At 51.9% G+C, this 17037-nt stretch overlaps 1 protein-coding gene across 2 annotated transcripts in view; it reads left to right on the forward strand.

Annotated features, from left to right (window-relative positions):
• The window catches only part of NXN (nucleoredoxin), a 153754-nt gene extending 138993 nt beyond the window's left edge, over positions 1-14761 (forward strand). For both annotated transcript variants that reach the window (XM_055321372.1, XM_055321380.1), the window contains exons 6-8: positions 8196-8375; positions 10061-10185; positions 13126-14761. In XM_055321372.1, coding sequence (XP_055177347.1) covers positions 8196-8375; positions 10061-10185; positions 13126-13308 — 488 coding nt within the window. In that variant the 3' untranslated portion in view covers positions 13309-14761. The remainder of the gene's footprint in view (positions 1-8195; positions 8376-10060; positions 10186-13125) is intronic.
• Positions 14762-17037: the final 2276 nt, after the last annotated feature.

Raw genomic sequence — 17037 nt, forward strand, 5'->3', positions numbered from 1 at the left:
GGATCCCCAGTATCCAACTCTTGATCTCAGCTCAGGTCATGATCTCAGAGTTGTGAGATCGAGCCCCACATTGGGCTCCACACTCAGCACAGAGTCTGCTTGGGATTCTCTCTTTTCCTCTCTTTCTGCTCCTCCCCCACTCGCTTACGCTTTTGCTCTCCTTCTAATAAATAAAATTTTTGAAAAATCTTTATTTAAAAAAAAAATTGCACGCTCCATCAACTGAGCCAGCCAGGTACCTCTACTCATAGCACTTCTGACACCAAATGTGTATGTGGGTTTTCCACCCACACCAACCTCCTGGGTTCTCCAAGGAGAACCCACACCCACACCACCTGGGTGTCCTCCAAGTAAATTGAATTCTAACATCATCTACGTGGAGATAGTGTTGGATCCCACAGGTCTAGTGCTCATTCCCACCAGAACCCCCATACTTTAGACATTAATCGTTAAGTCCAGGCCTCCCATACTTCTGGCCAACTGGCCATAAATCAGAGGCTCCCAACCCTTACTGGGTTCAGTACTTCGCTAGAATGGCCCACAGGACTGAGGAGAGCAGTTTATTTACTATCATCAGTTTATTGTCAAGAATACAAGCCAGGAAGAGCCAGATGGAACTGATACATAGGTGTGTGGGAAGGGGCACAGAACCCTCATGTCCTCTAGGCCCACCATGCTCCCAGCATCTCCACATGTTCACCAACCCCAAGCTCTCTGCCCCCAACCAGTTAGGGGTCTTTTTTTTTTTTTTAAGATTTTTTTATTTATTCATGAGAGACAGAGAGAGAGACAGAGACAGACAGAGAGAGAGAGAGAGAGAGAGAGGCAGAGACACAGGCAGAGGGAGAAACAGACTTCATGCAGGGCTCCCAGGACTCCAGGATCATGCCCTGGGCTGAAGGCAGGCGCTAAACTGCTGAGCCACCCAGGGACCCCCCAGTTAGGGGTCTTTATGGAGATTCCATTACAAAGATATGACTGATTAAATCATTGGCCGTTCTTGGTTACTCAGCCTCCAGCTCTCTCCTTTCCCCAGAAGGCAAAGGTCAGGGGGGCCGGCTGGAAGTTTCTGGCCACCAGCCCTCACCTTTGAAACTATTTAGGGGCCCCAGCCACCAAAGACACTTATCACTCCCAGATTCCAAGGGTCTGAGGTGCTCTTTTGTCAGGATCTGAGATCAAATGTTATAAGACCAAGTATTGTAATAGGATGTCCCTCTCACCCCTACCACTCAGGAGATGACAAGGGTTTTAGGAACTAGGAATGAAGGAACTAGGAATGAAGATAATTATGAATTTCTTACCATATTATAATATCACCGTGTACACACACACTCCACACATATGCTGGGTCAGTAGAGGGTTCTTGCTGTTTTGAGGATCCAGTCTTCAGCAAATCCTATGGGGCTACTTCTGGGAGAGCTCATGCTCCCTTGTTTGACTCTTCATGAGCTCTGGGCTCTGTGTCTCCTCCTGAAGCATTCTGATGAAGGTGCTCTCACAGAGTACTGGGTATACTCCCAGCCCATATCCAAGGTGAGCCACCTCCTCCTGGTCTGACCTGTGCCTTACAGTGAGCCAGTAATTTGATCTGGTGGTCACTCTGTATATTGAGGCCCATGAGGACAGAGTTTCCCTGTGTTATCCTGACAAGCTCAGATGAAAATGGGTGATGCAGATAGGACCTGGAATCCTCTGAGCATCCTGGTCTTCAGCCTCAGAGCATCACTGGATTCTGAGCACCGCCCAGCGTACTGAAGGAGGCCTTGCATAAAATGCCTTGTTGAGGCCCCCATCCAAGCTACAGTGGGAACATCTGGATCTTGAGGTGGTTGCAGAAGCATCTACAGGTCTTGAGGAGCTTGCACCTGACCTGGCCAGGCCAGAAGTCCTGCTGCTGCTGCTGGTGGGTTGCCGGCTCCCTCTGGCACTCTGGGCTGAGCCCAGGCCGTGTTAACCGGCAGGCTTCACCAGGCCACCTGGGCTCACCGAGGCCCTGGCACCCCTGGGTCTCATGGGAGCGGCTCTTTTACTCTGAGTCCCTACTCCACCACTTTATGCAGACAGAGGAATTCGCAGCCTATAAGCTGTTTAAAAATGCCTTTCTAAAGGAAGGGTTTAGACACACTTGGCAAAAAGCAAATCCCATTAACAATTGTCTAATCCTGGCTGTCAGAGAACACCATGTTCTTTGCAGGGAGGCAATAACGCCCCTTCTTTCCTGGGTGGGGGCCCCAGAGTTTTGTCCTCCTCTCCCCTCCCCTGCCCCCAGCCTTTGGAGAGGGCAAACAGCCTAAGGGCTGTGTAGGGGCCAGAGTGGACAGAGGGATAGATGCAGTCCCCTCCTCCAGGAGAACAGCCCTGGAGCGGGATGGTGCTGCCAGCCTGGCTGCTGAGGGTGGCTGCTGAGGGGCAGCAGCATAAACGCCTGTGGCTGCAGGATTTCCTCTGGCTTCTCTGTCACCCTCTTTCCCTGCTCCTTATTCCTCTGCTTCTCTTCGCCTTTCCATCCTTCCTCTTCCGACTCCACCATTTTGCTCTGTCTTTCTCTAACTTTGCCCTCTTTCCCGCCCCCGTCAAAAAATGAAATTGAGGCAGAACCTCTTTATTTTCTACAGAAACAAAGCGTCTGGAAGTTGTGTTTTTCAGTAGGCAGAGGGTGGGGGGCCGCTGCATGTGTTTTATAGACCAATCTTGGTGTGTGAAGGGCTGGCACACGTGGCTGCAGCTGGCCGCCTGGGCCTGGGGAGGGCAGGCTGGGCGCTGCCTCAATGTCCCTTTCTGGTGTCTTGTTGAATTTGGAGAACATAAAAAAGGAAAAAATGAGAAAGGACGCAGGATAACAATAAGCACTGCTGTGGCTACCACCTAGAATTGAAGGTTTTGTTTGGGGTGTGTAAAATATAAACAGGTGGGAGGGGTGAGCAGAGACAAAGGTGAGGATCCTCTCTCCTTCGGAGCACCGTGCACTTTCCTCTGGGAGAGATGCTTCCATACATTTCATGTGTATCTTCATAATTGGTTTTTCATATTTTTACTGCATATGTATGAATCCATGAATAATATATAGTCGTGCTGGGTGTGTTTTTTAGAAGCGTACTTAAGTGCTGACATGCTGTAAGATCATCCTGTAACTTGGCTTTTCTAACTAACTGTTATGTTTTCAAGATACATCTTTATGGATATTGGTATCTGGTTCATTTCTCTTCAGTGCTAGGAAAGGGTTCCACGGCGCAATTGGACCGCTGTTTACATAGCCATATGCTGTTGAGGGACACCGGGTTGCGCCTGGTTTCTCTGTGTCACCAGAATGGTGCCATAAATCTTTGTGCCTCCTGATGCAGACACTCACCCAAGCGGCTTGCTGGCCAAGTTCAAGCAGGCCAGACCCATCCCTGCACCCTGCCTTGTGATTCTCCAAGTCTCACCACCCAGACCAGCAGTCCTCTCTGTCCCTTCGTTTTCCTGGCAGGGGCTGGTCTAGGCAAGCCAGCAGGGAGTGCAGAGGGAGCTGCTGAAGGAAGCTGGCAAGCAAGGTGGCTAGAGCGCAGCCTGTGTTTGTTGTCTCTGCCCGACCGCCCTCCAGTTGTTCTTTGGTTTTTGTTTGAAGCTAATATGCATTTAGCAAAACACCATTTAAGAAAACTGGAATCTGGGCAGCCTGGGTGGCTCAGCAGTTTAGCGCCGCCTTCAGCCCAGGGCCTGATCCTGGAGACCCCAGATTGAGTCCCACATTGGGCTCCCTGCATGGAGCCTGCTTCTCCCTCTGCCTGTGCCTCTCTCTCTCTCTCTCTCTCTCAAGAATAAATAAATAAAATCTTAAAAAAGAGAGAGAGAGAGTGATCCCTGGGTGGCGCAGCGGTTTAGTGCCTGCCTTTGGCCCAGGGCACTATCCTGGAGACCCGGGATCGAATCCCACGTCGGGCTCCCTGGATGGAGCCTGCTTCTCCCTCTGCCTGTGTCTCCGCCTCTCTCTCTCTCTCTCTCTCTCTCTCTCTCTGTGTGACTATCATAAATAATAAAATAAAATAAAGAGAGAGAAAACTCAAATCTATATCTCTCTCACCTGCATTCCTGCCTTACAACACAATTGTTTTTCATGCTCTGAGTCCCTTTTGGTCTCTGTCCACACACATACGTACTTACCCAGAGCTGTAATCCTACACACATAGCACTGGGTATTCTCTACTTTCTATTTAGCGATATATTACAAAACTTCTCCAGCTTGCTCTAGCCCCCATGATGGCCACTGTTGTGATCACATATTTTTTTGCCCTGCCCTATGCCCTCACCTGCTGTTCCTGCTGAGGGTCTGCTTTTCCTCCCATTTCTCCTCCAGCTCTCAGCAGCCTCTGTGTGATGCCTCCCAGCCCCTCAGATCCTACCACAGTCTAGAGGCAGAGCAAGAAATCTCTCCGGGTTCCAGCCCCACCCAGCTCCTCTCCCACTGCCAGAGTGCTGTGTGACAGAGCTTTCCTGCCCCAGGCCCCTGCTGCTCCCTTCAAAACCTCCTCTTTCCTTGGTAGTGGAAAAGAAGCCAAACTAAATGTAGGACAGTCTCAGGACACATGGCTTTGAGATTGTTTTAAATACTCACAGATTGGCTCCTCCCTGGAGGAAATCGTTTGGAGCAGGCTTTTCAGCCTTGTTCTTTGTTCTGGAGGTTTTGAGGGAGACAGTGAAGGGGGACTCTTAGGCACTACTTGTGGTCCAGCCCAGCACATCAGGGCAGGGGGCTTGAGGCGTGTTCTTCCTTGAGGTATGTTCTTCCCCTCAACGGTAAGCTTGAGATGGTGCAAGTAAAAGACACCAACCCCACATGTGGTGGACCTCATACACTTCCTAGAACGCTTGCTGCAGTGTTGACATTGTCTCTGCATTCTGTTTCTTCAGCTACTTCCTCCTGCCAGCACAGAGGTTGGAAGTTGCTGTTTATCTCACCAGACCGAGGCATAGTCTTCTATACCTCTGCCTTTCCATGAGCCAGATAATCAATGCAGGGATGGCCAAAACTAATAATCATTAAGTTATTTATAAGAAGAGCTAGTATTTATGGAGTACTCACTGTATACCAGATACTCTGCCTTCAGCATTTTATACTTGTCATCTTGTTTGTTCCTCACAACACCCAGTAAGATAGGATACCGTCTCTACCCCCTGTGACAGCTGTGGACATGAGGCTCCAAGAAGTTAAGTGGGCGGCCTGGATCTTCCTTAGGATTCTCACTGTACTTTTCCTCAAGTACATCCCAGCTGGGAACTAACAAGCTTGAACAGAGATGAGATGCTCCCTTTTGCATTCCCTTCAGAGAAGCCCCTCGCTGGCATGGAAGTTATTTTGCACAAAGGCATCGATTAGAAATTTTCCATTCCTTTTCAGCTTCCCATTATAGGCTTTGCCCTATTTTCTCCTTAGAAGTCTTTGCTTCCAGGAACCTGCTTCAAGGGAGGGGAGTGGGAACGCCTGCTGAGGGGAGGAGAGGGAAGAGGTGATGGCAGCCCCAGCTTCCCTCCCCATGGCCTTGAGGAGGAAGTGCAGAAAGCTGTGGATGTGGGGGTGCGGGAGCCAGGGCCCTCTCTTGCCTGCTTATGAGAACCCCCCACCTACAGTGGCCTGTAGAAAAACAACAGGCAGACCAGGGCTCCTGTCTCAGCTTGGCCACTTGCGGCTGATGACCTTAGGTGGGGAACTTGGCCATCCGTGAAAAGAGGATTAATCGTACCCCCCACAGCTATCGTTATGGAGGGTGAATAAAGGAGCATGGCCATGCTTATATGGTACCGAGCAGATGTGCTGAGAGAGATAGCTCTCCTGTTCTTCCTGTGGTTCATCCCTGGAGGAAAGCACACACTCTTAAGGCTCTAGAGCCAAGCTAACCCAAGACCGGGTGATGGCGATGGGACCTGGCCCAGTGTGCCTGCCAGAGAGGAGCTGCTCTGGGTTGATGGCTGACCGTGGTTATTTTACCCACTTGCTTTCTGTTTATGCATCACAGTCACTCATACCTCGTTATCTTGGGCTCTTAGACATGGGCTTTGGTGCTCAAAGCACAAATACAAGTGGGGACTTTGCTTTTGTGCAGCTGCAGGGAAGGGGTGGGGAGAGTCAAGGCTGAGGGGTGCTGTTCCTTGGTGGAATCAGCTAAGGACCCCTCAGCAGCCAGCAGAGGGTTTCAGGTCCTTGTCCTGCCGGTCCTCACCAGCAAGGATTTCAGAGAGGCTGCAGCCATGGAACAGAGAAGGCCCCTTAGAAGAGTCCCTTGGAGAAACCGAGGCACCAGATCAGGAAGTGGATTTCCTTGCCCTCAGATTTTACTTTTCTTCCCGTCTCTGTCCTGTGTGCCTGCTTGTCCTCCACCAACCTGTTCAGCGTCCCACTTCTGGGTTACAAACAGACTGGCTGCTATGTCTAATCATAGCAGTGGGCAGGCCCTGGTTTAACCCAACACTTGTAATTGCCCAATGTCAGAAACACACCAGCTCTGATTAAAGAACTCTGCCAAAGCCTATTTGAGCTGGGGCACAGTGGGAGGCACTCGCCCACAGCTGGCTGGCCTATCCTTGGGGATGGGGAACCCAGACTCTGGAGGTTGACATGCAGCTGTAAGGATAAAGCTGAAAATACTCCATGCCTCTTGTGCTCTGTGTGACACACAACTCAGGAGGCCACACTGGCTCTGAGAATGTGAAAAGGCCCAGGAGCCCGAGCCAGTTGCGTTTGTATAGGATGAGGTGGGAATGGCAGTTCTCCAGAGCTCATTTCTCTCTGGACCTGTTCTCTCTCTCTCTCTCTCTCTCTCTTTTTAATATTTTATTTATTTATTCATGAGAGACAGAGAGAGGCAGAGACATAGGCAGAGGAAGAAGCAGGCTCCATGCAGGGAGCCCGATGTGGGACTCGATCCCGGGAATCCAAGATCATGCCCCGGGCCGGCCAAAGGCAGGAGCTAAACTGCTGAGCCACCCAGGGATCCCTGGACCTGTTCTCCAACACGCCAGGCCACTTCTAATAGGTGTGAACATAATGGACTTAAGTCCTTTTGAAGACAGGCCCACCACCACATGCCTGCTGCGCGAACAGCCACACTGGATTACAAAACACTAGGGCCATATTCTTGGTCCTTCAACGCCCCTACCCCCACAGAGAAGTAAAATGTCAGTGGAGCAAATTGCTCACTGAACACTTTGGAATCTATAAATATTAAATTGCTATGGCTTTCCCTGGCCCATATAAAATTAAAGCTCTGGTCAGCTCCAGAGGAGAGGTGGCTGGTTCAGAGACAGGGGTGGGGAGCTGCTGCCAGTGGAGGGACAAGCGTCTCCAAAAGGACAAAGCCGTGGCTGTGGGTGGTGGTCAGTAGGGGGTACCCCAGCTGGAGGAGAGGCAGTGGGCAGTGGGGTACAAAGAACAAGGAGGCAGCAATCCCAAATGCGACTGCAACCCAGGGTGAGGCTTTCTCTGGTTTTTCACTTGAGGCTTTGTGGTTGGGGGGAGGTGTGTGGTTTGCAGAGACTGCTGTGTGGCATTTCTTACTCTAGCCTAGGACTCTAAAGCGAGGGCGGCAGCACTGCAGGCTGCACATTCCCTCCTGGACTGTCCCCCTCAGAGAGGGAGTCCTGGAACCTCCCTGAGCAGCAGGGCTGGAGATGGGGGTGGGGTCGCTGGCTCACTGGCAGCCAGCTGTCCCCTGTTCTGCTGCAGCCCCTGCCCCCAGGCTCCTCCCCTCCTCTGGCCCCTGTGCTCACACTGCTAGGGCAGCCCGCCTTTGTGCCACCTCCCACTGCATGGGTGGATTTGTGCTGGCCTGTGTGTGTAGCGAGTACAGACGCAGGAGTGTGTTTTCACACCCCCTCCATCAGGTTTTAGATCCCCTGCAGGTGGCAGGGGTATCTTCTGCTTCTCTGGGATCTCTTGAGGATTTACCAAATCCTTCTATGTGCCAAGACCTGGGGTTCAGTTCTTGAAATGCATGACCTCGTTGGTGTTTACAGAGTGGGATAAGGAGGATACCATAGTCCTGGCAGTGGAGGACACCGAGGCTAGGAGAGGTGAAGTGAGTTGCCTGGGTTCCTTGGAGAAGTGGCACACAGATCCAGGGGGAGTTCTGTTCAGTGGCTGTTCAGTGACTGAGCCTGGAATCTGCCCTAGCACTCCCAGCACTTCCTGACTCTCAAGCGAGCTCTCTCCCTTGCAGGCATCCCCACCCTCATCGTGCTGGACCCACAGGGGGAGGTGATCACGCGGCAGGGGCGTGTGGAGGTGCTGAATGACGAGGACTGCAGGGAGTTCCCTTGGCACCCCAAGCCTGTGCTGGAGCTCTCCGACTCCAATGCTGTGCAGCTCAACGAGGGCCCCTGCCTCGTCCTTTTTGTAGGTATGAAGCCCAGCAGGAGCCCCAGGGTGGGCTGGACAGACCTCACATGGGAGGGGTATCTGTCCCAGCAGTTTCTTTCTGTCACAAACAATGCCAAGCCTGGGCCTTTGTCTCTCCCAGCATCCTTGCTTTTGACCCCCATGATTTATTCATGGCTCTGCCCCTGTGGGAGGGGTTCTGGGAGCTGCTGCTGTGCTTTCCTTCCTAGACTGCCAGCTGGGAAGAATAGGTCAGGCTGGAGCCAGGCCCCCGCGAATAGACCCATTGTTGGAAGGAGGCAGGCTGCATCCACAGCAGCTGCAAGGGCTGGGCCCCCTTGGGCAAAATCCCCCGCCCCCCAGCCTCAGGGCAGCATCTCTGTGGCCAGGTGTTCTTCTCAGTCTCCCTAGTCTGCTCAGTGGGTGACTGCCCTGTGGGGCAGGAGGACACCAGAGCATCCACTCCAGGCTCCCTGCAGTCCTGTGGGATGACTTGTGTTCCTTTTTGCAAATGGAACAACTGCTGGCCAAGGGCCACTTCACCTTCTGCCTTGGGACGAGCCCCGGCTCAAAATAACTTGGAGTTCAAGGATCGTGGCTGAGATACTGCTACCCTCACGTCACTGATGGGGTTGGTAGGGAGGTGTTCGGGGGTCATGTGCCCGTGCTCTGGAAGTCTGGTGTGGGGAGGGGAGCCTATATACAGACTCACAGGAATTCTTAAACTGACTTGCCGGCTGGCCCCTGTGCCTGGAGAACAGAGGTCTCCTGGGGAAAGATGGCTTTGGGGAATCATTGTCCTCGGGCTTTGCTGCCTGCTGCAGCCTCACACACCCACATCCTAGGCCTCTGGGAGATAGTTCTGAACTGAGGGACAGTTGTACCTCACTGGCCACCTGCAGATGTTGGTAAGGAGGTCCCAGAGAGGCAAAGCGAGTTCCCAGCATCACAGAGCTGATTAGATGTGGGTCTACACTATGTCCGGCGGGCCCCTTGGGCAGCGCGACATTTCTGAAGGAAAATCCTGCTTCCTGCCTCCCCTTCCTGGCTTTGCCACTCGGCGTGTTGCTCTTGTTCTGGGTTATGAGGTCCAGCAGGAGTGAGCCCCAGGGCCCTGGAGTGTGGCTGCTCCCATGCTGCTTTCACTGGAGGCAGGAGGTGACTGAAGAGGGCTCTGGGGCACCCAGGTAAGCAGTCCATCCCCTCCCAGGTGAGTCCTACCAGCCGTGAAGTTGGCATTCTAGGGGTCCCGGTGCCATCCCACTGCCACCAAAGCTGCTGACGGTACCGCAGTCCTGACCCACTGCCACCACCAGTTCTGCTATTTTCAATAGGCAGTCAGATCTGAGGTCATTCTGGTTCTGTGATTGAGAGGAAAAGTACAAGGACCTCAGGTCCTGGCTGAGGGGAAGCTCAACTTCCAAGGCCAATTTGTGAGGAATTTAGTGGAAAGAACCTTGGTGCCTGGGTTACTAGGGACCCTCAGTAAGGTGAGTTGTTCCTGAGGGAGCACAGAACAGTGGTGTGCATGTGCTGCAGACACACCCTCGTGTATTCCCGAGGCAGGCCCACTGCCCAGGGGAAGTTTTGTTTCCATTCAGGGGCCACCCACATGGGCATTTCAGGCCCGGGACCCAGCTCCCTCAGGGGGCACCACTCCATCTGTTCCACAAACCAGTGCTTCTCGTGTCTCTCTCCCCATTACAGATTCTGAGGATGATGGGGAGTCTGAGGCAGCCAAGCAGCTGATCCAGCCAATAGCGGAGAAGATCATTGCCAAGTACAAAGCCAAAGAGGAAGAGGCGCCACTTCTGTTCTTTGTGGCGGGGGAGGTGAGTGCTGCTGGGGCCTGGTCTGCTGGCTGCTTGGAGGGTGACTTTTAGAACATGTGATTCAGCTCTAGGGTATGTTTGAAGGAGCCCCAGGATCTGGGGTGAACACATACGTGTCATACAGCATGGAAGCCCATTTCCTGTCCTTGCTGTACCTTCCTCCCTTCTCTGTCACTCAGCAGCCTCAGAGCAGCAGGATGCTGTCCCAGGGTAGGGCTGCCTTCTTGCTCCCCTCCCACCTGAGCTGCTAGGAAGCCTGGCAGCCACAGAGATGGTGATTGGCACTCGCTCCCTTACGGCTTGGCCCATCCCTCCGCCCTGGCCTTGCAGAATGGGTTCTTCACTTTGCAGGCATCTACAACTCAGACCTGCGTTTCCCCAGCTGCCCTGGGGAGAGTGCTGGGGGTCGGAAAGTGCTGCTGTCCCAGTCTCTTTTCACCCAAGGCCTGTCCTTTGAAGGCCTCCAACCAGGACGGACCACGCAGACTTTTCACAGGGTGGGAAGGCAGGCTGCCTCCCACAGGGGCAGGAACTTCCATCCCACAGACACAGGAATCCCCTGCTAGAACGACTGAGCCCCAGCTCAGTCCCCACCTCCAAGAACACAGTCCACGCATGCTCCACGCAGACCCCGCCAACCTCCCCCTGCCCCCAGCCAGAAGCTGGTTATTGATACACGCACTTCTCAAAGCCCCCTGCCCCCTTTGCACCTGTCTGTATCCCCAGTTGGTCAGGGCCCGGGACTCATTTCATGCTGTGTTGTTTGGATCCCAGGAGAGGCAGATACCCTGAGCCACCACCCATTCATCACCTCGTCAATAGCCACCCCTGCTAAGCCCCGGCGGGCCTCTCGCAGGCAGCTGAAGTCACCCCATTCCGAGGTGGGGTGGAGGGAACAAAGATTCACTGCCTTGGGGCTACACAGGCCTGCTCCACACAAAGCACAAATGGAAGCTGCTCTGAATTTATTAAACTCTAACCCCTTTCAAATGGCTGTGAGAGAAAAGATGGGTGCAGAACAGAAGGGGCCTAGCCAGGGACAGGGGTGGGGCTGGAGAGCTCTAGTAAGTGCATTAGGAATGTGGCTGAAAAGGCGCATTTGCAGGTTTTCTATGGACCAGGCAGCAAGCCAAGCTTCACTAGCACCATCCCATTTGCTCCTCACCTTTCTGGGAATGGAGCCATTACCGTTTCACAGATGAGAGCACAAGGCAGCTCCCAAGTCTGGTCGGTTGGTCGGCTAGGCTATGTGTACCTACTGGCTCACCTGCCGGCTTGCACGAAGCCCCGTGTGAGCCGTTTTTAAACCCATTTTACAGGGGACAAGACCTGGGCTCACAGGAGTGACTTTTCAAAGTCAAACGTTGAGCAGGTGGTGCAGAGGACTGAATGTGAGCTCAGTGTGACTCCTCAGACAGTGTTCTCACTCCTTTGTGCATGTGGTCAGGCAGGTGGCCAGACCCAGAGGGAAGGAGGCCTGCACCAGGACAGGGGGGTCATCCACTGCTCAAGCTCCCCACCTGGCCATCCCATCCTTCTTGTGCACTTCACCTGGGCTCCTGACCATGGCAGCTCTCTTGGTCCAATTTTCTGGCCTCACGCTTAGAAGCCAGGCACTATGGAGGGGGATGGGCCCTGGGTGCCAGGTCATGAAGCACAGACAGAACACTTCTGAGCCAGGACTCTGGCCCTCTACCACTCTTCCCAGGGCTAAGGGTACTTGTCTTGACACCATGCTGCACCCCCCCCCCCCAAAGGCAGAAGTCATCCCTTCTGAAGCCGTAGTAGACATTAAAATTCATCTCCCTGTGGTTTGCTCAGAGGGAGAGGGGAGGGGACACAGTGTTGAGCTCAGCTTGGCCCAGGCCTCTTATTGGGAGCTTGATGTTCAATATCTGTCCAGTGCCTCCCCTCTGCTTATCATGAAGACTGTTTATTAACCCACACAGAGGGCCTGAGTGAGCTCATCAGTGCCAGATATGATGAGTCACCCATCATTGCTGGAAGTACATGCCCTTTCTGGGGTGGGGAAAAAAAAAAGATGACCACTAATCATCTTCCTAAAGATCTGCCCTTTGAGAAAAGAATGGTTTTATGTCTTAGAAACCAATGAGGGGTAAATTTCAGGCCTCCTGCTTGCCAGCATTTAAGGCCAGGAATGCCCCAAGCCCTTCCTCTGCACAGTGGTTGGGGTCTTCATTCAGTTCAAAATACTGTGTGTGTTTGTTTTATAGTGAGACAGCCTTGGGGTGGTTGTATAGAGTCCATTTCCTGCCATCTACCAAATGGGGGTCGGTAGCCTGAACAGTGATCTCAAATGGTTGCTCCCTTACAAATTCTGCTGCCAGTCTTTGGGTTTTGGGGTTTGCTTTTACACTTAACAAGGGAAACTCACCTGGGCAGTCACTGGAAATATATGATGAATGCAGCCACCCGTGCCAACTCCAGGAGGTATTTCAGTAGCCCTGTCTTCTGAACTGGCTGTGCAACTCCTGCTCCCCTGAAACCACAGGGGTGGGTTGGGGACAGTGAGCTGTTTCTGTTAAAGACATTCCAGAGTTGGAAAGTCCAGATTGGCCTCAGATATTCATAGTGGGTCTGCAAATAATTGAGAGGTAATTGCAAAAGGACATGATTAAAAGACAACACATTTTTACCAAGCAGAGGACATGTTAAAGTTGCTTTTTGTGCCAATGAAGAAAGAGGACTTGCCTGGTGATTTGGGGAGCTACACAGAGAATTCTAATCCCCCCCCCAAGGCAGGGTAGAGTCCACTGCTCCCTGTTCTGAGAGCCCATCTTTCCCAGAGAGTCACCCACTCTTCAGGACAATGGAGTGGCTGCTTTCCATGCTGGCTTGGGGGGAATGGCAGGGGGCAGTCAGGGGACTCTCTACCCTCTTGAAAACTTACTGGTTTTCTCTCTCTATGGTGACTTCCAGGATGACATGACTGACTCCCTGCGAGATTACACCAACCTGCCCGAGGCTGCCCCTTTGCTCACCATTCTGGACATGTCGGCCCGGGCCAAGTACGTGATGGACGTGGAAGAGATCACCCCCGCCATTGTGGAGGCCTTTGTGAATGACTTCCTAGCAGAAAAGCTCAAACCAGAGCCCATCTAGGGGGGCTCCAGCCTCAGGAGACGTTATTTAAAACTCGGTCTTCTCCTCCTCCTCCTCCCCTTCCTTCCCTCCACCCTTGGACTTTTCCAGCGTGTCCTGAATCACACAACCCAAGTGTCCAACCTCTCTGTGGTGCCTTGTTTTCTGCATTAACTCCTCAGCTAGCACCCTAAGGTGCATATACTCTCAGCAGCAGAAGAACCCACCATGTTTGGAGACTCTGCTTGGGATCCACAGGGCTGGTAGACCCTGGCCAGAACCAGGACTGCAGCACACTCTCAGTCACTAGCTCTCGGTGAAGTATTTACCAGGTGTTCTCATGCTGCATGAACCTGAAGGGACAGTGCGTTGGTGCTCTGGCTCTGCCTCTGGTGTCAGCGTGCACACGTAGCACCCAGGACGGCTCAGTGACACACGTACGTGCGGGTGGACCCGGGAAAGGGCCATGGCCTTGCTAGGCCTCAGCCCCGAGCTGCGGGCGAGAACATCCTTTCTCCTAAGTGACTTTGTCTATCTCGGTGTGAGGGAAGAACAACGCTTGGCAGTCAGTTCTTGGGCGAGGGATCTCAAGTCTCAAAGGAAGCTTGTGTTCTTTTTTGGTGAGAAAAAGAGCAGCTCTGGTAATGATTCATGCAGTAACTGCTTACTCTGAGCTCCTACCATATGATAAGAAAGAGATTTCTCATTTTTTCCTTATATCTTTCTTCTTTGATTTACCTTCTCCAAGTTTCTGCCCTCATCTATGAACAGCCTCTACTGTCTTGGAATTTTGTTAATAAATTCTTCCCTTTGGACATCTTCCCAAGAGGCACCCAGCCCTGTGTTCTTGGAGGAGCCCCACCTCACCGGCACAGGCCTCTGACTCGGCCCCACTCTGGGCTTGGGGGCCACTGCAGCTCTGCTGAGGTGCCTGTGTCCACCTTTGGTTACCTGTCATCCTTCTTTTTCTTTTCAAAGCAGAACTAAAAAGTGACAAGAAATTACCAGAAGCCTAGCTTTTTCCTAAGAACCTGCACAAAGAGATGTGTCCTAGGGTGACAGTGGGAGCAGAGGACCTGTCAATTAAAAGTAGGCCTTGGATCCACTCTGCTAGGCTCAGGTAGCTCAGCTCCCACAAAAGGAAGGTAACAACAGCTGTGTCCTTGGAACTTGGGGTGGAGAGCTTTGTCTAGGGGTTCACAGGATTTGGGCCTATCTCCACCGGGCATTAGGGTCTTTCACACGATCTCAGGCCTTACCCTTGGCTCCACTGACAGCATTCTGTCAGCCAAGACCATTGATTTGAAAAATCCAGCCCCCAGTCAGCTGTTGACAGCACTGCTCCTTGCTGAACTGGATTGTTGATTCGTAGTTCAGAGGTACAAAGTTAGTTGGTGATTAGACAGTTACTTGATGTCACAAGCCTGAAATGCAATCACCTAGTAAGAAATAAAGCAGGCATCTCTGGACATTATCAATGAGTTGGCCTTTCTTGTGCTCAGTAACAAAAATCGTTTTGCTTGTGGTGCTGGGCTCTGGGGAGAGGGTGGGGGAGGACACGCTAGATCCTCTCGAATTTTCTGGATACCTAGTATCTGTGTTTTAGAATTGTTGAGAACTGGTCATCTGCTGAATCCTTCGGAAGCCAGGGAGCTCCTTTGGCTTAGAGCACCAGAGGCAGATCCCTGCTGGAGCTCTGGCTGCCATCTCTCCTGGTTCCACTTGCCCTTGTAGAAGGTTGATTCTCTGATCACAGGCATCCTTGAGGACACTGGTGCTCATTCCCTCCCCGCAAGTGCTCTGAAGCCTGAGGAGGTCAGTTGCAGACACAAGGAATCCCACACAGGTCTCCCTGTGAAGAATGGGCGATAGTTGGAGACCGTCAACCCTAGCTCTGTCCTGGGCCAGTGTCTCCTCCGAGAGTATGGCGGATGTGGGGACAAGGTGAGGTCAACCTCACTTGGAAGATGGATTTCTGCCTATGTCCTATATCATGATAGCCTTGGAGGAAAAGTGGCCTCTCTTAGAAACTACTTATATTCTGGCATAGAAGTAACAAAGTCCAGCGAGGAGTCCCTTTAAGTTCCTGCAGCAGAAAAATTAGATCTTCTGTAATTCTTCTATGGCCTTAACAGGGCTGACTTGAACTACTTGCCACTAAGATCAACTGGATCCTTGACACCAAAATTCCCCTCTTGGAGTGGGTGTGTAGGTTAAGATCAGTGGGAAGGTTTACTAAAAAAAAACCCTGAGGTTTATATAGTGGAGGCTTTGAGGGGGAACACTGGGGGAAGACCATTCACCAGTGCCAGTAAAAACCCCTGGCTCAATAGTGCAAGATATCTTAAAGGTTCTTGATGCAGACGAAGTGGGTGGCTTTTTAATTCCCACTAAGCAGCTCCAAAATACCTTAATTCTTGTCACTAATTAGAAGCAGGTTAAAACCCCAGCTGTAATGTATTCAAGGGCTTCCATCAGTAGCAAGGGAAACTACCCTAGCAGGTTGAGACAGGAAAGTAGCTATAAAAATGCCACCCTGAAGTTCCAGATTTTGCACTCACCACAATGACTTCCAGATCTGATTCTATTCATTTTCACAACAGAGATGAGATTTTTTTATCTGACCCCAGCAATAAAGATCTGGTTAAGAAAAAGGATACATATTTGGAATTGGTAGGTCCAGTGGGCAGTGGTAAATGCCAGAGTGCAACTGAAGCTTCCTTTCCAGGAGTGAGGTGGCTGCCTGCTTCCCTCCCCTGCCTCCCAACCACAATCTCCAAGCGTGTCCTCAAATTCAGTGCCTCTCACTTATCCAAGCATAGGGAGCTAGTACTGTTTTGGCAGCGGCCAAGCTTCAAGTGGTAATTTTCAGCCAGACTTTGTTTTTGCCTCTTGCCTAGTTAAACACACTATAAAGCTGTTTTCTCCTCCTGCTGCCCTCTTCCAGGATAGCAAACGGAGCTCTGCAATGATCTAGAGAGAACCATGGCCCAAGATCAGATCGGCAAGACCCAATAAGGTCTATAACACTGCCGGCTTAGGGAGAACACCACTCGTGTGCGAGTGCACGCGTATAGACTGGGAATGCTAGCTCTGGGAGGGATCTGAGCACACCTGGTCCAGCCCCGCCGTCACACAGTTGCAGGCACCTCCTGGTCACACACCATTTCCCAGGGCCAGGCTGGGGAGGCCCATGCTTGCCAGATAGGACTGGAATGGGGCAGCGTGTGGATGGATGGTGGGGAGCTTCAGCAGTGCCCTCTGTGGCTTCTTTGGGTGATGCCGTGTGAACGGAGGACTGAAGTTCCCTGAAGCAGCTGTGCAGAAGCGCTTAACCTACATCCCTCTTAGCTGACACTGACAGGGGCAGGCAGGAGTACCCAAGGGAAAATTCTTTGACAAATGGCTGTTGTCTATTGGTTTCATTCTTGATTATTCAATGTTAGTAAATGGTGCAAGTGAAATACTTTCCAGCAAACAGAAGGCTGTTTGTAGGAAAATTTTATATTGGGTCTACTTTATGGCTAGGATGTCTCCTTCTAGTGGAGAAATATGACATTAGGATGTCGTAGGTGTGCCTCCAATGTGAAAGCATGAAGAAAATAGGCTTTGTTCAAGGTTTATGTCTCCCTTGGAGTTCTGGAATGCTTCCCAGGCCAGGAAGTATGTTATTCCGCTGGGGCAGGACTTGTTCTGAAGGACTGATGGATTTTTATTAATGAATGTACCAACTCATGAAAGCCTGTCCCC

Source organism: Nyctereutes procyonoides, unplaced genomic scaffold (assembly GCF_905146905.1).
Source record: "Nyctereutes procyonoides isolate TBG_1078 unplaced genomic scaffold, NYPRO_anot_genome, whole genome shotgun sequence".
NCBI lineage: Eukaryota > Metazoa > Chordata > Mammalia > Carnivora > Canidae > Nyctereutes > Nyctereutes procyonoides.